This window comes from Ictalurus furcatus, chromosome 1 (assembly GCF_023375685.1).
Source record: "Ictalurus furcatus strain D&B chromosome 1, Billie_1.0, whole genome shotgun sequence".
NCBI lineage: Eukaryota > Metazoa > Chordata > Actinopteri > Siluriformes > Ictaluridae > Ictalurus > Ictalurus furcatus.
In genome coordinates this window covers 9,655,120-9,682,237 of record NC_071255.1, presented here as the reverse complement: position 1 = coordinate 9,682,237, position 27,118 = coordinate 9,655,120, and the positions used below count along the sequence as shown (strand labels likewise).

General features: G+C 40.0%; 2 protein-coding genes across 5 annotated transcripts in view; one reads left to right on the top strand and one right to left on the bottom strand.

The window, feature by feature from the left end:
* Nucleotides 1-5,389, bottom strand: part of shc1 (SHC (Src homology 2 domain containing) transforming protein 1) — a 42,684-nt gene extending 37,295 nt beyond the window's left edge. Inside the window, exon 1 of one of the 3 annotated variants that reach the window (XM_053623867.1) lies at nt 5,086-5,389. The gene's annotated coding sequence lies outside the window, so the exon portion shown is untranslated. The remainder of the gene's footprint in view (nt 1-5,085) is intronic. The other 2 variants (XM_053623875.1, XM_053623887.1) reach the window with 2 other exon arrangements.
* A 4,859-nt stretch (nt 5,390-10,248) lies between these two features.
* On the top strand, nt 10,249-26,391 carry flad1 (flavin adenine dinucleotide synthetase 1). 2 transcript variants are annotated; one of them, XM_053623840.1, is made up of 9 exons: nt 10,249-10,829; nt 10,965-11,069; nt 11,882-12,047; nt 16,328-17,087; nt 17,598-17,745; nt 19,573-19,671; nt 19,998-20,187; nt 25,642-25,715; nt 25,864-26,391. In XM_053623840.1, the coding sequence occupies exons 3-9, from the start codon at nt 11,898-11,900 to the stop codon at nt 25,997-25,999; spliced, it is 1,557 nt and encodes a 518-aa protein (XP_053479815.1). In that variant the 5' UTR covers nt 10,249-10,829; nt 10,965-11,069; nt 11,882-11,897; the 3' UTR covers nt 26,000-26,391. The 2 variants fall into 2 exon arrangements, with proteins under 2 accessions (XP_053479815.1, XP_053479824.1); XM_053623849.1 differs by lacking the exons at nt 10,249-10,829; nt 10,965-11,069 and having other exon boundaries at nt 11,977-12,055.
* The last annotated feature ends 727 nt before the right edge of the window (nt 26,392-27,118 follow it).

The following is a 27,118-nucleotide window of genomic DNA, read 5'->3' as shown; positions in this document are numbered from 1 at the left end:
GTGTGCTGCGACAACCTGTGATTTCTGAGACACACTAATGGCTGTGTAGCGCGTTAGAGCTTTAAGGGTAACAATGCCGATGTGCTCATTGCCATGACAAGGACGATTAATCTGTAATGTGAAATCGTTTGGTTTCCCATGCTGCTTGATCTTGAGTCAAAAATAAATAAATACATAAATAAATAAAAATCTTCACGTACACCAGCTCTATGGTCTGTGTGCCTGTAACGATTAGTGATGAACACTGTAAGATCTGTGTCATCGATCTAGGTTTACACGTGTGGTGCATTTACACGAAAACCCATCATGATTTTAAAAAAAAAAAAAAAAAAAAAAAACACGCCAAGCTAATCATATAGTGAGCGATTTTGTCGTTTTGGCACTTCTACAAGCGTAATACAGGAGCAAAATATTTCTCTCATGTACTAAACAATGATCATTTGAGATTACGGTGTAACATAAGGCTAATAATAATAATAATAATAATAATAATAAATCCAAGTTAATATGCTGAAACAGAACAAACTCACTGGCTAAAGTTTGTCAAGTGCTAAAGTATATATATGGGTTTTAGGTCCTGACCTGACAGACACACTATGGTTTAAAAGTTTTATTAGTAGAATACAAATTGTAATGTACTGTATGTAGGCCCAATTTACTACTTTGGATTATGGGAATGCACCTGATCCCCTGGCCACCAAACCTCTACAAACACTCAAAAGCATCAATTATTAAGAAGTCTTATACACATACACACACACACAAAGCAGCTGATTTCTCGAATCAGAAAGTGGGCATTAACTGTTACAGAACAGCTCGGCTTCATCTGTAAAAAATAAATCGTAGGTTTATATTAATTTGCTCGTTCTAATAGATTATAGTTTCAATAGTAACAGCGCATTCACAGGGACTTTGAACAGTAGGGGTGAAAACATTTTTAAAAATTTTAAATGCATTGTTTAATAAAGAAAAATTAATCATCGTTGATATCTTGAAGCGTTCTGTTAGGAGCCGTTTATGTAACATTTACGGAAGTAGTCCTGGGTGTCAGCGCTTTGTAACAGCCTGTAAGTTTCCAGACACTGAAGAGTCTTCAGGACAGAGAGGAGTTCGTGCGTTCCGGTTTCTGAGTCACACGACATGCTGCGTTTTTTCTCTCTCCCCTTATTAACTTCAAGAGAGGCTATTGAGCTGCTATAACAGGTCCCAACATATCTCGCGGACATTCGTTAACAAATAAAAACGATATCACGTGTTTCGCATCGGGATGTATCGCACCACTCTGGCGTGGATTATTTCATTATAACAGCACGGACCATCAAGTGTTATTTCTTACTTACAGCATTCGAGCATCTAGGACGTTTATTGAAATGGCTGTTGTTCGGGTAAGACGTGACATGGAACAAAGTGAGGAAGTGAACCGAAGGATGACTGATCCAATATGGCAGGGGGATGGAGCTGGAATGCTGGCAGGGTGGCGTGGGGAGTGAATACAGCTTTAGTCATGCTCGAGTTTCAACTGACACCCATGAAAAGCAGATTTGGTGATCCTGCCTGCGCAGATAAATGCACTTGGGATTTAGAATGACCAAGACACTTGTTAAGTGACAAGTAAAAAAAAAAAAAAAAAACCTACAAAATAAAAAAGCTAAAAAGGGTCAGCATTCCAGTTAGTTACTAACTCAAATGCAGGATTAGTCCATTTCCCATCACATAACACTAACTCTAAGCCTAAGAAAAGTAATGATTGTGAGTGATCGGCAGACTCATGGGATGCCAATAATGGTGACACATGGTTTCAAAGTTTATTTTCTATTTCCTAATAAAGTGTTTTGTTCTTCGTTAGAAAACATTCCTTTTTTTTTTTTTTTTTTTTTTACACTCATTGCCAATTATTCTGAAGCTGACTGCATGTAGTACACACAGTGAGTCAGAACCTTTATTTCTTTGGAAGTCGAAACTGAATGAATGCTGAAGACAGTAAAGGAAAGGAAAGTAGTGTGGGCAGATAAGGAATCAAACAAGGAAAGAATACATGTGCATGTTAATGTGTGCTGTTATAGGAAAATAACCCACAATTCCTCTAACACAACAGTGCTTTACCAAGAGTTGGAATTTTTAAACTTACTAACAAACCACAGGTCAAGTTTTGTTTGCTTTTTTTTACCTGTTAAGTCTCATTTAATTTTAAGGGAGCATCCATGAGACAAATTAGTTCATGTTGTCACTTAAATTATAGCGGCTATAAACAGTTACTCCCTTACGAGTCTCTTTGTTTCTCTCCCTTCAAAAAAAAAAAAAAAAACCCACCACACACAGCTTGTCACGTTACCAAACCAAAACAAGGGGTTCCTATGAATGAGCTGCTACTATAGAAACAATAACACATTACAACAAGTGCAGTAATATTACATTTAGATCACAGATTACATTGATCCACACTTTCTGATTAGAAAATTTAACACGGCTGTGGTGTAAATCTGAAATGCGTTACGTTTTATCGCATTGTAAATGTGTGATACATCACACCATTACACTAAGGTTAAATGTAAGACTGTACGTACAGGGTTCTCCTAAAGAGTTTTATGCTCAGGGGAAGACTTAGATGTTTAGCTTTTTTTTGTAGATGTTTATGTTGACAGAACTACAACCTATCCAAAGACAATGGCATCTGACCAATCAGTGGCCTGCACTATTCCACAATTTCATCACACTTTCATCATTAAAATATTTCGTTAAATTTAACCAACTTTCTGTTCGGAACTTTTAGGTTTGTTTGTAGCATGGTGACTTGAAACTTCCTGAAAACTCAAGCTCGGATTTCACAAGAACAGAGAGATGGAACATCCAGATAAGTGACAGCAATGTGAGGAAAATAATTGCCCTTCACTTCGGTTCAACAGGCACCTCTTCTAAAAACTTTATAAACTCGAACGCCTGCACGGTCATTGGGAGTGTTTATGAATCGGTGTGTGAGAAAGATCAGCCCATCTTAGTCAGTCACTTTTATGGCATCTAAGCTACTGTACCTGTACTGCACTTACAGAGAAGAGGAAGGGCTTCGCAACAGTGCCGTAACTCTAGTCATGCCTGGACCTGAAGGAAACAATCTCCAGCACCAAAATAAAAGTGCGTACAGACCAGAAAGCACGACTTCTCATACAACATAACAAGCAAACGACTGTTCATAGAATCGTCTCCTTTCCTTCCATCAATGTCAATCACGTCATGAGATATACATAAAGCAAGTCAGGACAATATTACTGGAATGTTTTAGGAGAGTCCGTGTACTTTACTGCTGAAACTGAACAACCAAAACCAAGTTTAGCTTCGTGTTGGGAGTGTGTGGAAACTGCATTTACACAGAGCCTAGACATTTGTCAGACAGCCCTGGACCTGAGCAGCTGAATTAAAGTGCAAAATGTCTAAATAACCCGAAAGATCTAGTTTTACTGAGTAAGAAGTATTTGAGTTTCTAATATGTATTACATATAACATACTGGTACCGGTGGTACGTGATCATAAGGAACTCGTAAACAGTTAGACTTGTAAACTAGTAGAGTCCAAGTTTCATAGCTCAAACAGGGTAAACATTGTAATAAGCCTAGTAAAGCTTACTTTTTGATATTTAAACACTACAAAACACTACAGGAACCGGCATTAAAGCTGCTGGCTTAATAACAACCGCCTGATAATATATTGAAAAACCCAGACAAATAGATTCCGTGTCTAATTTCCTAACGTTGGCTGCACCATACACAAACGCGCACGCGCACACACACACACAATTAAACATTCATGTTTATTTCCTCATTCTCCTGCAGCTGATGGTGCGCTGCTCTTACATGCAAAGTATCTGAGGAGATGACATTTACACATCCGTTTTATATTACATATATAAATATATAGGGGACTCTATAAATCAAAGATTTTCAGTTCCTAATTAATTAACAATCATGAATATCGCAATAAACCTGCAAGTTGCTGTTTTTTTTTTTGTTTTTTTATGAATTCACCCACAATAATGTTTTTGTCACGAATATGTAGTTAAATCTGAAAAAAATTTCTTTGGCAGGAATATATAACGTTTTGTTGTTGTTTTGCACCCTTTAAGACAGGCCGAATCCTATGCTGTTTCCTGAATGTCTGTTGTCTTTATACGCTCGGTATGATGTAAGGGTCGAAAGTAATGCACGACATACAGTACCCTGCAGTATAAGATTTCTGATTGAGCTGTAGAGTAAGTGCGTATCTGATCATGTCTGATGGATTATTGTCGGCTATGTAAACACTTCAATGTGAACATTGTGTTCTTGGAATACATAAATATTATGAAAAATAATAGTGTAATAAAAGATATATATATATATATATATATATATATATATATATATATTTGTTTGGACACACTTTTCAGCAAAACAATTCTATTGTATAAAAAATTCTCTAGAAGTTTCTTAAACAAACACTGAGACGCACTGTTGTGTTTTTTGACATCCTCTTTTTAAATAAAACAAAAGAAAGTTGTAAAACTAATCAGACACGTTAATACACTGAAAACTTACACACATCCATTTAGTGGTCTACTTTACTTCCACTGCAAAGATGAACTCTGTCTTTTTTTGTTTGTTTGTTTTTTCTGAAATGTCCAGCCATGTTCACTTGAAGGACCAGACCAAAGTGCTTCTCCAATTCCTAAGCAAAACTATTAAGTCCCAAAGTACTATACAAGATGCTGCACTTAACATAGATAGTGCTGTGTTCACATGAGTCAGTATGATAACTAAAAACATACATCTTGTCTGGACTCAAATCCCAAATGGCTACTTATTGAACACAATAGTGCAGGACGTATAGGGGCTGAGAGTCATTCTGAACTCATGTAGGACACATGTATAGGGAATAGGGAGCCATTTGGGATTCGCCCGAGTCAAAAGTCAGACAAACGGAATAAAGTGGAAAGAGAGAGAAAGTTATTGAAGGTTTCTGCAGCATGAAGCTACAGGTCGGTGTGAGTAAACACTCTGCTGGGATAACACGGGTTTTAAACTCGTTATCTTAACTCGTTATTCTCCACAAACTCACCCGCTCTCTTCCTCTCTGCCGTCCTCGCTTCTCCTGCTTTCCCGAACACTTTTTCTGTTCTGTTTTTTTTTTTTAACCTCAACTTCCTGCTGTGTTACATTGAAACATTAGCTGCAGTCCGGTGGCGAATAAAGACCGCCGCCACTTTGCCGGCTTTGTTCGCATGTAAAACAGTGACAAAAGTACATGAAGACAGTTTTTGAACCACTCTTGTTTCTTTTCTTTTTTTCGCCTCCCTCCTAAACTCGCCACCGTTTCCGAAGACCAGAAAGAGGCAACTTCCGCGATCGCGCGCCTGCGTCATGCGGTTTGGCGTAAAGCGCGAGCGCCTGCACCTGGCCCGGCCGAGCGCGCGGCCTTCACTTGTTTTTTGCGCAATCATGGAAAGAACACGTTTGTACAGTGTTGTCTTGTGGTTTCAATGGGCAAGTACACTTTACAATGGAGGGAAATGGAAACAAACGGTATAGTTTCAAATATACAGGCCAGGGTATGGACCTACAGTATAATTAGTAGGGGAGAGTGGGGTCAGTTGTAACACTGTTTTTGTTTGTTTGTTTGTTGGGTTTTTGTTTGTTTGTTTGTTTGTTTTGGTAAATCTTACGAGTAAAGTATTCTAAAGCTCCACTCTTTGGACAAATGACAACAAATATTTGTCTGGTTAACTATTCATAATAAACGAATACTCTTTTTGTGTTAATATCACATCCATCCATCCATCCATCCATTTTCTGTACCGCTTAAGCCTAGTTCACACTACACGATTTTAAGCCCGATTTGCAAGTCGCTGAGCTCACCGACAAAAACCCTTTGAACGGAGGCAACTCGGCGAGCGCCACCTGGCAGCCAATCATTACTTGTGAACTACTCAACGAAACTGCACCGAAGCATCGGCGACGCCTCACAGATATTTGACATGCTAAATATCCGGAGGTGTCAGACGACTCCACATTCTGTGGTGTGAAAAGTGTCATTACTGGCAGTGATAGCAGCGACGAGCTACAGCCAATGAGAAAGCAAGGAATGGGGTGAGGTCACCATGAGGATTACAAGAGAGCATGTTGTGTAGTGCGAACAGCACAGCGATCTGCCGATGTTGAAAGTTGTGTAGTGTGAGCCTTATCCTACACAGGGTCGCGGGGAGCCTGAAACCTATCCCAAGAAACTCAGGGAACAAGGACGAGTTCCCAACCCAATGCAGGGCACAATCGCAAACACCCATTCACACACTACAGACAATTTAGAGATGCCAATCAGCCTACAATGCAAGTCTTTGGACTGGGGGAGAAAACTGGAGTACCCGGATGAAACTCCCGAAGCACAGGGAGAACATGCAAGCTCCGCGCACACAGGGCAGATGCAAGTTTCGAACCCCCAACCCTGCAGGTGTGAGCCAAACATGCTAACCACTAAGCCACTGTGCTCCCCATAGCACGTGATGTACATGTATAAGCTTAAACTAAAGGACCCAAGTGTGTCTTATAAGAGTTGTAACATGGTATGGGGTCTAGTCTGGCCTGTAAGTGTGAAACACCAAAATAAATAAAATAAAACGCTGCAGCAAATCAGAAAAACCAAACCAAAATGTCAGCATGTTTGTTGCTTTCAAAGAAAAAGAGCTGGATCTTTTGGTCTGAATTGCATTATCAACTTAACATAGTGAAAATGACCCAAATACGAAATTACATCATGTTTTTATAGTGCAGAGTAATTCTTTATTCTATATAACCCAGCTTCATTTACATGGGTTTATAGAATTCACATACACACATTAATGAGTAAAACAAGTACAAAGTTGACAGCGTATCTAAAAAAACATCATACTCCCTTGTTAAAAATACCAAAAATAAACGCATCTGTAGACTACTTTAGGGTCATATTTCCTTTCACTGTAAACATCTAACTCTCTGCAGTCTCTCAGACTGACACATGCTGTATTCAATCAGTGAACAGCATGTGATGATCAATAAGGTCCTACCCTTTCTGTTTTCACTTAATTCTGTTGTGTTTTTCGTTTTGCCGTGTTTTCCGAATTTCCTGTTGTGTTTTCGGCTTTCTTGTTGCGTGATGCCTAAACAGAGATGTTTTACGATGAGCAAAACAGCATTCATAACACACATTTAAACAACCAGGAAATGGAAACATGGTGAAAACAAAGAAGTAATAAAGTTGGAGCAGACAGGGGTACTATAAAAGAGGATGGGGGCCTAAGGGGACTCCAGGAAACAAACATTGTTCAGAGCTGGGGCCCAGTGTACTGCTACTCCTGACTGTAATGATTTGTTTTCTTGGACAGAAATGGAAGTTTGGGCAACTAAACCAACACACCATATGGACAGTTACTGGAATTAGACACTTACTCCAAGTCAGCCTGCTTTGTGTCAGACCATGTCATGGTTCCACCATGGAGTATTTTCCGTCATGTTTTATTCCTTACATAAATATTATAAACTCAAATACTTCTTACTCAGTAAAACTAGATCTTTCAGATTATTTAGACATTTTGCACTTTAATTCAGCTGCTCAGGTCCAGGGCTCTCTGACAAATGTCTAGGCTCTGTGTAAATACAGTCTCCGTGGGCCCAATTATAATTTCTAAAAATATACCCAGGACCTTCTAAGATCCGCCTCTGTCTACGGGCCCTGCATGATCATTTCCAATATTCCACAGTAATGCCCCTGCACTATATATATAGCTTGTTTCTTAGCTTAAGTATTAATTAACATTATAAATGCATGATAGTCACATAGATAATCACATATTGGAGGCTGAGACAGAAGCAAGTGCAGGTAAGGCAGTTTAATGAGAAGAGAAATCCACAGTGTTTAGCAGAAATCAATAACCATAGACAGGCAAGGGTCAAACAATCATGCAAACAATCCAAACTAGGCAAGGCAGAGAATCAAAGTCGAGGGAATAACAAAGTTTAAAAAAAAAAAAAAAAAAAACACAAGGTCAACGCTTGGTGACCAACAGAGCCAAGTCACCTAAGCGTATACTTTACAAAGACATTGTGAATGAGCAGTCTCTTATATATTGTGGTGTAATTGGGAACAGGTATGTGATTAGTTCTCAGGAGAAGGTAATGTGTCTGTGTGTTCCATTGGGAGTTGTAGTCATCGGCCATGTTTGTAGTTTGCGGTGCTTTCTGGGAGTCTAGTTTGCGGTAACATGACAGATATATTCAGAGGTGGGTAGAGTAGCCAAAATTTTGTACTCAAGTACAAGAAAAACTACTTCTAAAAATAATTACTCAAATAAGATTAAAAGTAAAAAATGTTAATAATTACTTAAGTAAGAGTAATAAAGTATCCAATGAGAAGACTATTCAAGTAGCAAGTTTACTAGTTACTTTGTCTCTGAAGAAAATGCAGGAAAAATCATAAAGCTCAGACTACATGGTAAGTCACACCTCTCCTTAAAAGTCTGTTCTGTTTATATGTTTATATGATATAAAACCTGGGTTCAAGTTGGAGCAGTGTATCCCAGTCCTGTGAACACAGAACCTGTCATTTTCAACACAAAATCTCTCTCTCTCTCTAGCTCTCTCTCACTCTCTCTCACCCACACACACACACACACACACCAAAAAATAAATATTTCCCCAAGAGTTGACTTACTTTATTTTCACTGCATTTAAACAAGACAGCAGAGAACAAAAGAACAGACTATGGAACAGAACAGAAGAGAAAGTGTGTGTACAGAGACAGTAGGTGTGCGTGTGTGTGTGTGTGGGTGTGGGTGTGTGGGTGAGTGGGTGACCTTCCTCTTCTTCCCACTCCCCTAAAAAAAGAGAGCAGTTGTTGCGTCTGCATTTACTACTAATAAAACTACATAAACTACATTTATTCTTTAACATTTAACGGTAACGGAGGAACGCAACCGAATGTATTGAAGTAAAAGTACATTAGTGTGAGAAAAAAATGACCTTGAGTAAGAAAAAATTTAATGTAACAAAGTAAATGTACTGTGTTACTACCCACCTCTGGATATATTGCACATTAACAGTATTATTTTCTCTAAATCATAAACATATTAAAAGCTAAGTGCACCTATGGTAAGTGTATGTGATTAGATGGCCAGTGAATGTAGCTACAAAGGTAGATGTAGCCTAATGAATAAACTGACTTCTCACTGAAGCCAAGAGGCCATAAAAATACAGAATTGACTTAGTCCCTTTATTGTTTAAATATTTTGCAAATATTTGAGATTGTAAAATTACATGTCTGCATTTGTTATACTTATGAACTAAACTGACAGTACACACAGGTTTGATTTTTATACAATTAATACACATATAATGAAGGCAAACTTTGTAGTCATATGCAAACCTTGGTGTGGGGTAAACAGGTAACTGGGTTTTAGAGCGAATTCTGCTCCTGAAGGCTAAAAGTATAAAGTATTGGAATGGCCCTTAAGCTGGCCACAGGAAAATGAAAAACAGAGGCCAAGGAGTGTGTTGTTAAAAACAGCCAAAGTACTGGAGATCCCAAGGTCAAGATATTTTGTCTGGTTTCCCTTACCGAACACACCCAATTCACAACTTAAGTAGTTATTTGTGTTAAAGATGTACAGTGCGGCGCACTGTTGGGGGTTCGATTCCCACCGTGGCCCTGTGTGTGCGGAGTTTGCATGTTCTCCCTGTGCTGCGGGGGTTTCCTCCGGGTACTCTGGTTTCCTCTCCCAGTCCAAAGACATGCATGGTAGGCTGATTGACATGTCCAAAGTGTCCGTAGTGTATGAATGGGTGTGTGAGTATGTATGTGATTGTGCCCTGTGACGGATTGGCACCCTGTCCAGGGTGTACCCCGCCTTGTGCCCCATGCTCCCTGGGATAGGCTCCAGGTTCCCCCGTGACCCTGAAGGAAGGATAAGCGGTATAGAAGATGGATGGATGGATGTACAGTGCAGCATTAGGATTGAGAATTACTGCTCCAACCAAAACTTCAGTGGAACTAATATGTCATGTTCACAGTCTGTCACTCCAGATATTCATGAGTGCACTCTCATGACTTGCATATCACAATTGAAACTTATGTCTCAATGTGTGTGTGTGTGTGTGTGTGTGTGTGTGTGTGTGTGTGTGTGTGAGAGTGTGTGAGAGAGAGAGAGAGAGAGAGAGAGAGAGAGAGAGAGACTGGCCTCCCATCCTACTCACATCCAGTTCCACCACAACCCAAACCATGACCAGCTAGCTGCTTGTGACTGAATAACATGAAAGAGTTTGTTTTCAACATTGTCTCAGATAGGTGTGTCCACAATGCATTGTATCAGAGAATTTTAAAAGAGTTTATAATATTGGTATGAATATGAATTAATAGTCAATAATAGTGATACAAACTCGGTCATTAAAAAAAAGAAGAAACAACAGCAACATTAAAATAGGGGGAGGTTAAATGCTACACTGACACTGCTCGCGCACCCAAATAAACAAACACACACACAATCACACACCTAATAAAAGCGTACAAGGTGCGATTTGCCGAATATGGGTGAGATAAAAACGTTACATGGCTGCACGCAAAAGAAGTAGCGACACTTCCGGGTTTGTTATTAAACCCCGCCCTTCTTCATGTTCATTGGGCTATTCAGTAGCTTCACGTCAGTTCCGGCAAGCGCCTCTGTTCTATTGGCTTAGACAGGAGATCAAGTTTTCTTACACGGCACGGTCGTTTTGTTTTGGGGGGAAGTTCAGTTGTGTATGTCCAATTGAACAGATTAGACTTCATTAAACGACCCGCTGGTTTGTTCTTCGCTGTTTATTTTTTAAACAAATATTGTAGTATGTACTATCCTTTTCAGTGTCGCTGGACGTTACAGAGCTTATTAAGGTGTTCATGACATGCTGTGTTATAATGTAATCACATGACCGCTGCAGGACTGCAAGTTGCCCTCTGACATGTTTGTTTTAAGAAGATGCTCTTCAGAAGTGAACTTCTTGGACTAATTCACACACAGTGAAGATTTATCACCTGCTAAGAAGGTAAGGGAGTCAAAACGCCCTGTAATTAAAAAATATTCCTACTACTGTTCATTTGTAAAGTCATTTATAAAACTACATTAGTGTAACTGTGTACAGAAAAGCTCTTCAGTTCTGGCTTAAAGAAAGTTGCTCAGCTAAATTCCCTTTATGATGATGAGGTCTGAACCAAACTGGGGCAAAGGTTACAGGAATTCAAAGTGACCTTGGGTTTAAAATGTTGACATCTGAATGAAAGTGCAGTGGTGGATCATTGACGAAGACTTTGGGTTGCTGATTAGAAGGCTGTGAGTTCAAATCCCAGCATCGGCAAGCAGGGACGAGTTATGAGACAGTGGGTCCGTGGGCCCGTGGGCATGATGGTGTCTTTCTCGTGACATCTTCAGAGTTAATGTGTAGGTTATTTCTACAGTTTTTCAAGGAGACTTTGACCCTTTGACTCTAGATAGATTATAAGAGTCTCTGGCTTTGGGGCCCTGTGACTCCTTGGGCCCCTGGGCCTGTGTCCAGTAGGTCTGTTCAGTAATCCACTCTCTCTGCCACTGTTATCCTTAAGAATCATCTGCTCAGGTGTGTTCAGTTTCGATAATTTTGAAATAAATATTGGATTAAAGCGTGTATTTTCTGGCTGTAGTGTCACTTTAGTTTATATTATGTCTATTAGCAGTAAATTACTGGGTTTACCTCGTTCACATGATTTCTCAAGATCGAGTCCAATATCTTTGACTGTTAACGGATTTTTTGTGATGCCTGTAAGCATTCAGAGACACGATTACCTCCCACTGAGTCTCTCTGCGTTTTTGTTTCTTTTCTAGTACTCACCCCGGCTGAATGCTCCAGGCTTTACCTCGGCTGAGCAGAGCTGTGGAGAGGATTCGCCGTGTGGGAGCTCAACTCAGCAGTATGGCCCAAAATGGCGGCACTGAGGACGGAGAACCGGCCACAGCCGCCATCGTCATCATCGGCGATGAGATTCTCAAGGTGAGATGGTGAGGCACACCGGCTATGATGTAATATTCAATTAATATCCATTACACACAGAGGGCCATGGTGTACTATGGTGTAGTGCATGAATGGTTGAAAGTGATAGTGAGGGTTGGAAAAACTCTGGTGCTGTACACAGTTTATTTACAATCACAACATTTTAGCTTCACGTCCCTGGGTGGTGAAATATTTTCTGGATTATTTTCAGCTTTATTTTACAAACATAATCAAATTAGTCAAGTATTTGCATTAGCCAAATAAGTACAATCATATTTATTTACTGGAGTTATTAGAGGCTTTTATAGCTGAACCTTCCACCCATGGAACTAGTTACACTGCATAAAAATGAACAGTACAAACATTCAGCATCACACTTGGTCTTACTTAAATAGCAGTTAGATTTAATCAGCCATTATGTTGTTATATCGCTTTAGATGAGAAAATGAACAGCTTTGCATAAAATACCAATTATTGTAACTGTCATCAACTGTTATTTTGATATTTGAAAAATATTATAATAAGATTATGAGCACTTGGGAGAACGTTTGCCTCACACCTCCAGGGCTGGGGGTTCGAATCCTGCCTCCGCCCTGTAGGAGTTTGCATGTTCTCCCCGGGTTTCCTCCAGGTACTCCAGTTTCCTCCCCAGGCTAGTTGTCGGCTGATTGGCCTGTAGTGTGTATGTGTGTGCGATTGAGCCCTGCGATGGGTTGGCACCCCGTCCAGGATGTCCCCAGCCTTGTGCCCAGCCCAGAGTTCCCTGGGATAAGCTCCGTACACGTTTTAAAACAAGTCTTTCATCAGCGCTTAGCTGTGCCACAGAAGTTTTAATTATTTATTTTGCGCCCGGTTGTGAAAAATGCATAAATTATTACAGCGCCCTCCACTAATATTGGCGCCCTTGGTACAGTGAGGGAAAAAAGTATTTGATCCCCTGCTGATTTTGTACGTTTGCCCACTGACAAAGAAATGATCGGTCTATAATTTTAATGGTAGTTTTATTTGAACAGTGAGAGACAGAATAATAACAAAAAAATCCAGAAAAACGCATATCAAAAATGTTATAAATTGATTTGCATTTTAATGAGGGAAATATGTATTTGACCCCTCTGCAAAACATGACTTAGTACTTGGTGGCAAAACCCTTGTTGGCAATCACAGAGGTCAGACGTTTCTTGTAGTTGGCCACCAGGTTTGCACACATCTCAGGAGGGATTTTGTCCCACTCCTGTTGGCAGATCTTCTCCAAGTCATTAAGGTTTCGAGGCTGACGTTTGGCAACTCGAACCTTCAGCTCCCTCCACAGATTTTCTGTGGGATTAAGTTCTGGAGACTGGCTAGGCCACTCCAGGACCTTAATGTGCTTCTTCTTGAGCCACTCCTTTGTTGCCTTGGCCGTGTGTTTGGGTCATTGTCATGCTGGAATACCCATCCGCGACCCATTTTCAATGCCCTGGCTGAGGGAAGGAGGTTCTCACCCAAGATTTGACGGTACATGGCCCCGTCCATCGTCCCTTTGATGCGGTGAAGTTGTCCTGTCCCCTTAGCAGAAAAACACACCCAAAGCATAATGTTTCCACCTCCATGTTTGACGGTGGGGATGGTGTTCTTGGGGTCATAGGCAGCATTCCTCCTCCTCCAAACACGGCGAGTTGAGTTGATGCCAAAGAGCTCCATTTTGGTCTCATATGACCAGAACACTTTCACCCAGTTGTCCTCTGAATCATTCAGATGTTCATTGGCAAACTTCAGACGGGCATGTATATGTGTTTTCTTGAGCAGGGGGACCTTGCGGGCGCTGCAGGATTTCAGTCCTTCACGGCGTAGTGTGTTACCAATTGTTTTCTTGGTGACTATGGTCCCAGCTGCCTTGAGATCATTGACAAGATCCTCCCGTGTAGTTCTGGGCTGATTCCTCACTGTTCTCATGATCATTGCAACCCCACGAGGTGAGATCTTGCATGGAGCCCCAGGCCGAGGGAGATTGACAGTTCTTTTGTGTTTCTTCCATTTGTGAATAATCGCACCAACTGTTGTCACCTTCTCACCAAGCTGCTTGGCAATGGTCTTGTAGCCCATTCCAGACTTGTGTAGGTCTACAATCTTGTCCCTGACATCCTTGGAGAGCTCTTTGGTCTTGGCCATGGTGGAGAGTTTGGAATCTGATTGATTGATTGCTTCTGTGGACAGGTGTCTTTTATACAGGTAACAAGCTGAGATTAGGAGCACTCCCTTTAAGAGTGTGCTCCTAATCTCAGCTCGTTACGTGTATAAAAGACACCTGGGAGCCAGAAATCTTTCTGATTGACAGGGGGTCAAATACTTATTTCCCTCATTAAAATGCAAATCAATTTATAACATTTTTGACATGCGTTTTTTCTGGATTTTCTTGTTGTTATTCTGTCTCTCACTGTTCAAATAAACCTACCATTAAAATTATAGACTGATCATTTCTTTGTCAGTGGGCAAACGTACAAAATCAGCAGGGGATCAAATACTTCTTTCCCTCACTGTAAATATGAGCAGAGAAGGCTGTGAAAAATTGTCTTTATTGTTTAGTATTTTGATCTTTTGTTAAAAAAATTCACAAAAATTCTCTCCTCTCATGGATATCAAACAACTGCAAACACAACACAGGTTCATTGAAAAATATCTTTGTTAAATATATGTGTACAGCAATAATCAACAAATTATTAACAATTATTATCTGAGTCTTCTCCTATAATGCCTGATGAGGTTGGAGAATACATGGCAAGGGATCTGAGACCGTTCCTCCATACAGAATCTCTCCAGATCCTTCAGATTTTCGAGGTCCACGCTGGAGGACTCTCCTGTTCAGTTCACCTCACAGGTTTTCTATGGGTTTCAAGTCAGGGGACTGGGATGGCCATGGCAGGACCTTGATTTTGTGGTCAGTAAACCAGTTTTGTGTTGATTTTGATGTATGTTTTGGATCATTGTCCTGCTGGAAGATCCAACCACGGCCCATTTTAAGCCTTCTAGCAGAGACACTCAGGTTTTCATTTAATATCTGTTGACATTTGATAGAGTTCATGATGCCATGTATCCTAACAAACTGTCCAGGTCATCTGGCAGAAAAACAGCCCCAAGACATTAAAGAGCCACCACCATATTTAACCGTGGGCATGAGGTACTTTTCCATATGGCTTCCTCTCTGGGTGATCCAAAACCACCTCTGGTGTTTATTGCCAAAAAGCTCTATTTTGGTTTCATCTGGCCATAGAACCCGATCCCATTTGAAGTTCCAGTAGTGTCTGGCAAACTGAAGACGCTCGAGTTTGTTTTTGGATGAGAGTAGAGGCTTTTTTTCTTGAAACCCTTCCAAACAACTTGTGGTGATGTAGATTCAGATTGTAGTTTTGGAGACTTTCTGACCCCAAGACGCAACTAACTTCTGCAATTCTCCAGCTGTGTTCCATAGAGACTTTTTGACCGCTTGAACCATTCTCTTCACAGTGCACTGAGACAATATAGACACACGTCCAATTCCAGGTTGACTAATAACATTTCCAGTTGACTGGAACTTCTTAATTATTGCCCTGAAGGTGCTTGTACTATTTTCTTATAGCCACTTCCCATTTTGTGAAGCTCAACGTCCTTTTGCCGCACATCACAGCTATATTCCTTGGTCTTACCCATTGTTATGAATGACTAAGGGAATTTGGCCTATGTGTTACCTCATATTTATACCCATGTGAAACAGGAAGTCATTGTTGAACAATTTCCTGTTCCTAGTCACCCAGCTGTAAAAAAGTTCTAAAAAATGTTGAAATATCAGTGGCAATATACTTCAAATATATTTTTCTCATATGGACTCTGGTGTGGAAATTATTTTTGCACACATGTATTTAACAAAGCTATATTTCTTTTGGAGAGCAGAGTATTTTTGTGAATTCTTTGAACAAAGGATCAAAAGGTTAAACAATAAAGACAGTAAAGTTTTCCACAGCCTTCTTTGCTCATATATGCCAAGAGTGCCAATTTTAGTGGAGGGCGCTGTATCTACGTCTGTGCCTTAGATTTTTAGATGTATTGCACATTTAGTAATACTAATTGACTATACATTATGTATTGATTGCATGACTGTTACTCAAGACCTGTAGATCAAATATGACACTCCCAGTGATAAAAGTGTAAATGAGCAATAAATGTTGTTGTTGTAGGGAAAAAAATATTGACAAACAGATTGCAAGTATTTTATCAGGGGTGCATCTTTATACCTTGTTTTTTTTTTTGCGTGTATGCATGTATGTTAGGGTCACACGGCAGACACAAACAGCACCTTCTTGTGTCGCGGCCTGCGCAAGTTGGGGGTCAGTGTGCAACGCATCTCAGTGGTGCCTGATGTGCAGGAGGTCATCGCTAAGGAAGTGGCTGCGCTCTCACCCACGGTAACGCACCTGATCACGGCAGGTGGCATTGGCCCCACGCACGACGATGTGACCTTTGAAGCAGTGGCGCTGGCGTTCGGCGAGAGTCTGCATATCCACCCGGAGCTCACACGTCTCATTGAGAAGTTCTTCGGCACCGTCGATTCTACCAGTGCCCCCATGAAACTTGCCACAGTGCCTTCTTCTGCAAAGCTGAACTACGGTCGAGACCCCCAGACCGGCGAGCCTCTGCGCTTTCCTCTGATCAGCGTACGCAACGTCTACATGTTCCCTGGCATACCTACACTTCTGGAGCGTTCCTTCAATGGCCTGGTGCATGTGTTTGCCAGACCGGGAACTGCTTTTCACACACGTGAGGTGTTTGTGAATGCTGACGAAACAGAAATCGCTCCCATCCTGACGAGGTTGCAGTCGGAATGGGGAAAATCTATAGCGCTTGGCTCGTATCCTGACTGGCTGAGCAACTACTACCACGTGAGGCTGGTGCTGGACTCGGACAGTGCCGACAAGGTGGAGAGGGCGCAGGCCAGGCTGGAGGAGGACCTGCCTAAAGGGAGTGTGGTGCGGCTGGTCAGCGATCCTGTCACTGTTGCACCCCATGAGGTCTACTCGCTCGCCTTGAACGGTAATTTTTGGGAAAATAATGGAAGACAGGAGTGTATATAAAGTATATTATTGAAATGGAAAGTTAAATAATAAGGATGTTACAGAGCAAGGCTGTAAAAGGGTGCGTAGTAAAATTGAGTGTTTTCCTTGGTTTGAGCATGCATGCGGATTAAAAACAGCAAATGAAGTAATGGGATATATTAGCAAAAACAGGAATCGCTGATAAATAATGCACACCAGACTGGTCATGTTCTGTGTTTTTCGGGTTGAGTCATGGTCTGTTTTTGGCTCAGGTTGAAATGCACTCATATTGACCACCAGCTCCATAATTGGAAATGAAGCTTCATAATTGATTTGTAGTGATGTCTGTCAACATGTACTCTCTAACATCTGTTTGCACAAGTAGATTCATTCATTTTGCACCCAATAACCACCAAGGTGATACAGATGTTATATAAAGCTATTCATTAAGGTATTCAGAAATAAGGTATAAAAAGATATATTTAATATAAAAATCACTATTTTTCAGGATCACCCTTGGGAGAGAAAGTAGCTGCAGCTCTGAGGACCATCGAGAAGGCACTGGATCATTACCGACTAAATGAGATCTGCATCGGCTTCAACGGCGGCAAAGACTGCACGGCACTGCTGCATCTTTTTTACGCTGCCCTTAAACGGTGAGGAAAAAGAGAAATGTGAGCAATCAGATTTGCTTGGCTTTCTGTCAGTAAGTAAGCATGCTTTTTAATACATTTCACTGTTATATTTTAGGTGCATTGCGTCAAGAGTATGGAATGCTGATATAAAAATGTGCCCCTTGAGCTGATCCACATTTCAGATCTATGAAAAAGCTGTGGATTTTGCGCAGTATTATGAATAGAGAACTGTAGCAAGGATAAAGTAGTTTACCAGTATTCAAGTTACGAATTTGAAGGCAAAGTCCACTTCGCCCCAGTTCAAAGTGGGACAGCAGGAAAGCCGTAACCCGCAGCATGGTGCAAACTGTAATAGCGGCTTGTTCCTAGAATTCTCTGCTTTTTTCGAAGAGCACTTTAATTTTGTTGAAGTGGCATGATTCAGCAGTTTTGTTTCTAATAAAAACCCATCCAGTTTCTGTTTACACACATCAAACTCTCACTTCCTCTCTTTTATAGTTCATGGTTAAAGTATCAGAAGAAACCTTTGGGTTTTTTTACTCAAGCTGTAAAAATGCTCCTCTGTAATGAGCACCCGGCCAGTGACATTGCTTTTTCTTTATCTTGAAGCACGACTGATAACCTTTATGCACATTTCCGCTGTTAACATCTCATGACCACTGGTTGTTAGTTCGGTTATCTGGCATGGGGATGGATAAATAGGCTTGGGGCTAAATAGCTACAAAGACATTTAAAAAAAAAAAAAAAAAAAGAAAAAAAAAATTCAATTATGAGAAATGAAAGTTGTAGTGTACAGAGCTGGTCTAAAAATACAAAAAAAATAGTTTTATGCCAAAACCCAGCTGGTTGACAGAGGAACTATACTCGGCATAAAAGAGAGATGTGAAAGATAATTTTGTAAAATCCAAACAAGGTTTACAGATGCTTGTTCAATGCTTGTTTGTAGCTTGTTCAATAATTGTTTACAGATTCTTGTACGGATGCTTGTTCTTCATGCTTGTTCAATGAACCATAAACAATTCTTGCACATGCACCTGTGGAACAGTCCTAAAGACGCGAACAGTTTACAGGAGGTAGGCAATTAAAGTCACAGTTACAATAACTTAGGACACTAAAGAGACCTTTCTACTGACTCTGAAAAACACCAGAAGAAAGATGCCTAGTGTTCCTGCTCACCTGCGTGAACATGCCATAGACCTGCTGCAGGGAGGCATGAGGACTGCAGATGTGGCCAGAGCAATAAACTGCAATGTCTGTAATGTCAGACGCCCAAGACAGTGCTACAGGGAGACAGGAAGGACAGCAGGTTGTCCTTGCAGTGGAAAATTACATGTAACCATGTGACCCCCCAAATGCCTTGGTGGAAGAATGGAGTAACATCTCACAGCAAGAACTGACAAATCTGGTGCAGTCCATGAGGATGAGATGCACTCTAGTACTTAAGGCAGCTGGTGAACACACCACATACTGACTGTTACTTTTAATATTGACCCTTTGTCCATTTGTTCAGGGACTCATTATTCCATTTCTCTTCATCAAATGTCTGTGAAACTCATTCAGTTTATGTCTCAGTTGTTCAATCTTTTTATGTCAATATAAATATTTACATGTGTTAAGAAATTTGCTGGAAAATTGAGAGGACGTTTCTTTTTTTGCAGAGTGTATGTGTATGTATATATGTATATATATGTATGTGTATATGTATATATGTATGTATATATAACATGCATAAACATGGCTCACATATACTCTGCTTTAATGAATGGAAAGGTTTTCAATGGGGAGCATGTAGCATACACCACACTAGCACAACATTTATTTAAGCTTTTAAACCGTCTTCCTCCTCAGCCGCTATCCAGACTGTAAAGACAAGTTGAAAGCTCTGTACATCCGCATCGTCTCCCCGTTCCCCGAGATGGAGCGATTTCTGCAGGACACGATTAAAAGGTAAATTCTTTAGAACTGATTTATTATTATAAATCACAGCCACAGATTACACAACACCTGTACAAATCTTATATAGTAAGGAAGGAACTGTCAGTAGATAATTAAAATAAATAGAGAAAGTATTCAAGGTGTGGCATTAAAAGCAAAAAAGTATTACATACCTCAAACCATTTCTGTCTGTGGCCCACCAATGTATTCCAACCATGCTCTTAAATAATAATGTTTACTGTATCATCTGAGAATACAAGAAAAGCAGTGATTGTGTGTGTGTGTGTGTGTGTGTGTGTGTGTGTGTGTGTGTGTGTGTGTGTGTGTGTGTTTTGCAGATATGAGTTGGACCTGATTGCTGTGGAGGGCAACATTCGGCAGGCTCTAAATGAAGTGCAGGAGAAGAGACCTGAGCTTCGTGCCGTTCTCATGGGCACCAGACGCACTGATCCATACTCACACACTCTCACTGCCCTCTGCCCCACAGACCCAGACTGGCCTCCCTACATGAGAGTCAACCCATTACTGGTGAAAATGCACACGCACACACACACATGCACGCACACACAGCATTGAAAGTCAAATATACCAACTCTGGCTGCTTATTAATCCTGATTTATCTTTCTATACAAGCAAGCTTTCAACACCTTTAGAATGATGACTATATGATTGGATCAGGGTGGAAAATAGAATTTAATCCAAGTTTAAATTGTATCATGGGATCACACGCATTCCACGCTGAGTCAAGTTCGAATGCCTTTAATCAAGTTTAATCAGCTTTACTATGATATCCTGAATCTAGTCTAGGGGTCTAGGGGTGTCAAAGTTTCCACAGGCTCTGGTCCGTGCTGATGAAGGTTATAATCTGGCCCACTAAATGAATTTAGTTTCTAAGTTCACATCATCCTGTGGACTGTAATTCAGTTGAATGATTAAAAAAAGAGCTAGTCTGGGGTACTTAAGCAGCACACTGTATGGTAAGATTATTTGGAAAAGAGATTTTATGCCACAGAAAGTGACTACAGTGAATCGCCATACATGTAGTGCACAGTTAAGAAGTTACAATTCAAATGGACACAACAATAAATAGATCCTGTACAAGTTGTAGACTAATTACAACGAGACAGCACAATAAATACAACACAACCGTCATAATAGTTGTAACATATGGAACATGTAATCACCAGCACAGTAACTGAGGCCTTATCACTACATACCAGCAGCATTGAAGTGTTAGAAGTATAGTGTCTATTGTGTTGTACCTGTGTAACAGGTCATACTGGTGTGGGAATTATGACCTCCATGAGTAACATGAATGTGGTCTATAGTTGCATGCAAAGGTTTTGTGCACCCCTCACCCAATTACATAGTTTGTTGCTTTTGAAGTGAAAAGAAGTGAACAGAGCTTTCGCAGCAAACTATTTTAAACAAGTAGAACAGAAAGGTCTCCACTGCCAACAAGTCTGATCCTTCTTGTTATACATTTATATGCAAAATAAACTTTAAATAAGAAGGAAGCTGTTGAAGAAAAACTATAGGGGACATTTAACCTAGATGGGGCCCTGAGCCTGTTTGAGTCGATTCAAAAATCAAATAAGTTCATCTGTGGGTTACAGTGATCATTCCATATAAATCCAACAGACATTCAACAACTCGTTCTTGAGATGTTACACTAACAGTAATCTCGGGGGGACGCACGGACGGACATACAGACAACCCGAAAACATCACGGTTACCTAGTGCCGGAGGCCGCTCTGTTGTGACACGTACAAAAGGCATATGGCATGACCCTTCTAGGTCAGCACTTAGTAAATACCCCACTATTCCTTGCAGAACGTTTCCAACTCTGAGATATTCTTGGGTTATCTTGCACGCACTAGATGTTTTAAGCTCTAGGCACAACTAGGCGTCGGTCGTTAACTGATCGCAGCTTGCGTAAACCTCCAGGAGAGTGTTGAAAAAGGGGGGTTCTGTTCCAGACAACGTCTTGTACGTGAGCATCAAGGTGTTGAATTTGATGCGGCTGGCTACAGCAAGCCAGTGGAGGGAGATGAAGAGTGGTGTGACATGGGTCCTTTTGGGCTGGGTCAAAACAAGGCATGATGCTGCATTTTGAATCATCTGGAGGGGTTTGAAGGAGCTGGCTGGGAGGCCTGAGAGTAGTGCATTGCAGTAGTCCATTTTTGAGATAACAATTGCCTGGACTAGTAGCTGTGTCGCCTGATCAGTGAGATAGGGTCTGATTCTCTTGATATTATACAGAATGAACCTACAGGACTGTGCAGTTGTTGAAATGTGGTCTGTAAAGTTCAGAGTAAAACCTCCACTCCTCAATTCCTCAATTGAGATCATGTACATAACACTCGGATGTCAGACATTGATGAACTAAAGGCAGGAATTACAGAAAGAATTACTGCTATTGAAATCATTGACATAGATATGTTACAGCGATTAGGGAAGCTTTTTGCACATACTGAATCCTGCAACTTCATTACTTTAAGAAAAAAGATTTTTGGGTTGTCTAAATTTCATTGATTGGTAATTGTGTGCGTTAGTAAATTTTAAACGTAATTATAAACGATGTAAAGATAAGTTTTGACACCCTGTATATTAATTCAATTAGTCAAATATTAGGCACATTTTGAAATTATATTTATACCAAAGCAATGCGTTAATTGTGGATGAAATGTCCCAACTGTGGTTGTCCAAGTACCCCTCCATGTGGCTGATAAGAGTATTACAGCTTTGAAAACGATTGCGTAGACTTCAATTGTGAGCTGTATTTGTGCTGTTTTTAGGGAGGAATGGTCAGAAATAAAGTGCAATTTGTCTTTTTTCATTTTATTTCCCAAATTATTGAAATCCACACTTGCATAACAGTACCTAATGGATATGTTTATCATGTTCATTATAAGTAAAGATGTAATGCACGTGCATCAGTAATAATAAACCAAGTAGTCTTGTTTAACTGGTGTAATTATATCATATCATATCATATATAGCCCATGCAGTGATTAGATTAATGAAGGTAGATGTGCTGAGTGCTTGCTGTTTTTTTTTTCTTCACCCAATTAATGTGGAAGATTTCATTTGATTCGACTTTACCCATAAATTGAAATAAAACTTATTTAATTGTAATCAGATCTTATGTACTCTTTGTAAAAGCTTCAAAACAGCCATTGAAATTTTACAGAAGGTACACTCACTCTCCAAAGCTGTTCAAGCCGTTATCTAACACACAAACACAAGGTAACAGCAGAAGAGTGTGTAATGATGAATAGGCTTTCAGAAGCCACTGTGCAGCAGTTCAGTCATCTTAATCATTACTGCTTATGCACAGTACATGAAACAGCAGACCTGTATATCTGTCTGATGTAAAAGCTTTGCCTGGAGATGCTTCTTGCTCTTGTTTTTATTTGGGTTGGCAAGAGGTTAAATTTAACATTCATTTATTGACGTCAGTTATGTTTATTCATATTCGGCAGGTGCTTTTATGAAAAGGTGGAATCAGATCCTATCATAGAGTTGAGCAGCTGAAGGATAAACTTTCATTTCTGAGATGCGTTTTGTCAAAATTACCTGACATTCACACTGATTTCAGTGGGGGTTGAAGGGAAGCACAGGTGTCAGTTATTGAAGTATTTATATATATATCTATGTGTTCATCGGGTTAATTCTCAGTCTCTCCTCATAAATAACAGCATCAAAAGGCCTTTTCAAAATCACGTCGACAAAATTAGCAGTGTCTGCCATGATGTGCTAAAAAGCAACTAAACGGCTAACTAGACAGCTAGATTTCACTGAAGAGGGTAATGACAGCTAGACCTACAAATATATAACTCTGTGCTTGGAATATATTTAGAATATTTACCAATTTCAAAGATAACATCAAGCTTTACAAGTTGTGTAAAACTGTTACGCATTAGGCTGCTGATTGAGTACTGCAGCTCCGGGCACTCTGTGAGTCTGACTAATGCGTTATGTTCAAGTTTGAGATGTCAGTCACGTTCATTACCATTTTAATGATTGGCCATTTGTTACGAGGTTCAAACTGGACAGTACTCAAAATGACGTATTAAATGCTATTGTGGAGCGGCTGTTAATCTTTGCTCCCATTAAAACAAGTGTACTTGAATCTGCCATAGAAACGTATATTGTAGAAGCTGTGTGTCACTGGATTTATTTCAGCGGCGTGTCAGGGGCTTCTGAGGTTTTTATGCAGGCTTCGCTGTCCATCGACAACAGTTTGCCTAAAATGAAAAAACAGTACCATATTACAGGGAGAGATTTGATATTATGAATCGTTAAAAATATCAAATTTCACCAAGAGTAATGAATAATGTAGACACATTTCTATATTTAAGATAGAAACATTTCATTGTTGCATTTTAACGAAATTAGACAGTAAGCCGGGCTTCGCATGTAGTCTTGAAGCAATCGCCTGTGATCTACAGTCACAGGAAAAAGAAAGCACACCCTCCTTCATGTCTAGGTTTTTAGTTATCAGCACCTAAATAACAATTGTGCGGTCCTCACCAACTTCTACAAACAAACAAATAACCTCAGGTGACAACAAAAATATGCAGTCATTTTTTTCCCCCAAAAATGAAATCAACATTCAGAAACCAAGTGGGAAATAATAAGCACATCCTATAATTCAGTAACATGTAGATCCACCTTTAGCAACAATAACTTACAAGTACATGTTTTCTGTAGGAGTTTAACAGTCTCTCATCATTTTGGAGAAATTCTTTACAGTATTGCTTCAGTTCATTGATGTTTGAGGGCATCCGTTTATGCACAGCTTTTTTAAAGATCCCGCCATAGCATCTCAATGGGTTTGGCTATTCCAACACCTTCATTTTTGTCTTCTTCAGTCATTCTGATTTGCTAGTGTGTTTGGGATCATTGTCTTGTTGCATGATCCAATTTTGGCAAAGCTAAAACTGCTGGACAGATGGTTTCACGTTTGTCTCAAGAATATTCTGGTATGGAGTTCATTGTTCTCTCAGTGACTGCAAGTTTTCCAGGTCCTGTGGCTGCAAAACAAGACTGCAAGTCAAGAAGCTCAAATCATCACCCCTTCAGGAAGTGTTTTTGGCAATATGTTTGATTTTCACCGAACATGGTGCTGTGCATAATGACTAAACTTTTCCACCTTGGTCTCATCAATCTAAAGGATATAGTTCCAGAACAATTGTGGTTTGTTCAGATGCAATTTTGCAAACCTAAGTCATGCTGCCACATTATTTTTGGAGAGAAAGGCTTTTTCCTAGCCACCTTTCCCTGAAAGCCATACTTGTTTGGTCTTTTTCTGATTGTGCTGTCATGAACATAAACATTTTAATGTGTTTACAAAGGCCTATGGGTCACATGATGTAGCTCTTGGATTTTTCTTAATATCTTTGAGCGTTGAATGGTCTGTCCTTGTACTGAACTGGATGGGACACTCATTCCTGGGACTATTGGCTTTAAGGCTCTCCATTTGTAAACAATCCTTCTCACTGTAGAATGGTCTATTCCAAATTGTTTGGAGATGGCCTTATAACCCTTCCCAGATTGATGAGCAGCAGCAATTGTTTCTCTGAGCTGATGTTCTTTCTTCTTGCAATGATGCAGACACACACCTGAGATCTTTTGGACTCGTTACTCTGTTAATGATTGTGGAAGTTGGAAGGGAGTACTTATTTTTTTCTACCTGGTTTACTTTTTGGAGAACAAATGACATGTTTTTTTTTTGTTTTTATTTTGGTACCTGAGGGTATTTGTTTTTTTTATAGAAGTTGGTGAGGGCCACCCAATCGTTATTTAGGTGCTGATAAATAAAAATATATATATAGAATTGAAGTAGGGGGTACTTGCTTTTTCCCATGACTGTACATGGTAGATGTATGCACAATTAGTGAAGCAGAATGATCAAAACTCTCACAATTTAGGATGTTTTTTTTTTTCATCCAGGCTGTTCTCTCTGCTTGTCTATAGGATTGGACCTATCATGACATCTGGTTGTTCCTGAGGACCCTTTATGTACCTTACTGCATTCTCTATGACAAAGGGTGAGGCTTCATTTACCAGTTCTACACACACACTTACACACAGCATCCATTCACTCGTTCAAAATGTGGCCTTTGATTTCTCTTTCTCTTTGTAATCAGACTCTTTACTGTACACGTTGTTCTTGTCATGTCTTTGTGTGTACTGTAGCTACACCTCACTGGGCAGCATGGATAACACTTTCAGGAACCTCTCTCTCCAAGTGGTGGACAGCAGGGGTGTCACACATTATAAACCTGCCTACCAGCTGGAGAAAGAGGAAGAAGAACGCAGCTCAAGGACGTGATGGTGTATAAGTGCTGGTCCAGATAAAACCATGCTCAAGAGAAAAGAGCACCCATCACAGAGGGATTGAGATGACCAGGAAAAACTGGAAAACAGCTGGATGCATTCATTCATTTTCCGTCCTGATCCGTCCTGCTCAGTTACAGTGGTTCTGGAGCCAATACCAGCAACACTGAAATCAAGCCATATTCCTGTAACATGTATATGACAGAGAGAGGGTCATTTTTATATCTGTATGAGATATGATCTGCATGAAAAGGTATTTGTCTGTTTTTTCCTCCTTCTCAATGTTTTAAATCATTTACTTAACTGAATTTTGTGTTTGTGTGTACACTAGAAGTGACCAAAAGACTGAATGGGCGATTATAGTATGTTAATAAAGTTTTAACAGTACATCTTTGTCATCATCTGTGTCTCATCAGTACAGTTTTGTTTCCGTTTCTGAGAAGCAGGATGTAAGACTTAATATGAGAATTAGTTTCGAGTAGGTGAATAAGACTAAAAGTTCTTTGTCCAGAAACCCTAAAGGAACATTTTCCAAGTCTTGAATTTGGGGAAAGTGTGTATTGTTAAAGAAACATGCAGTCATGTGAAAAAGTAAAAACACCCCATGGAAATTATTGGCTTTTTTGACATATTTGGACAAGCAAACGTGATCATCTTTGAAACAGTGCCTATTAGACTAATGAAGTTGATATACTTGGAAAAAAAAAAAAACATAAGGAAAATGGGCTTTTTCAATTATTTAGTCAACAGAAATGTCAATAGATGTGATATTCTTCTGTGGGAAAAGTAAGTACACCCTTTTGCATAATTGTCCACCAGACTTGGATTTTTTTTTACCACTATTCCATGCAGTATTCTTTCAGACCCTCCCCTAACAACATTTCAATGGGATTTAAATCCAGGCTTTGATTAGGCCATTCCTAACCCTCCATTTCTTCTTTTTTGAGTGGTTCCTTGGTGGATTTCTTAGTGTGCTTAGGATCATTATCCTGTTGAAAGGTCCATATGTGGTTCAACTTCAACTTTTGGACAGATGGCCTTACATTATCTTCAAGCACTCGTTGATTGCACTCTTTGGCCTCAGTAACAACAGGCATGTTTGGTGCAGACCAAA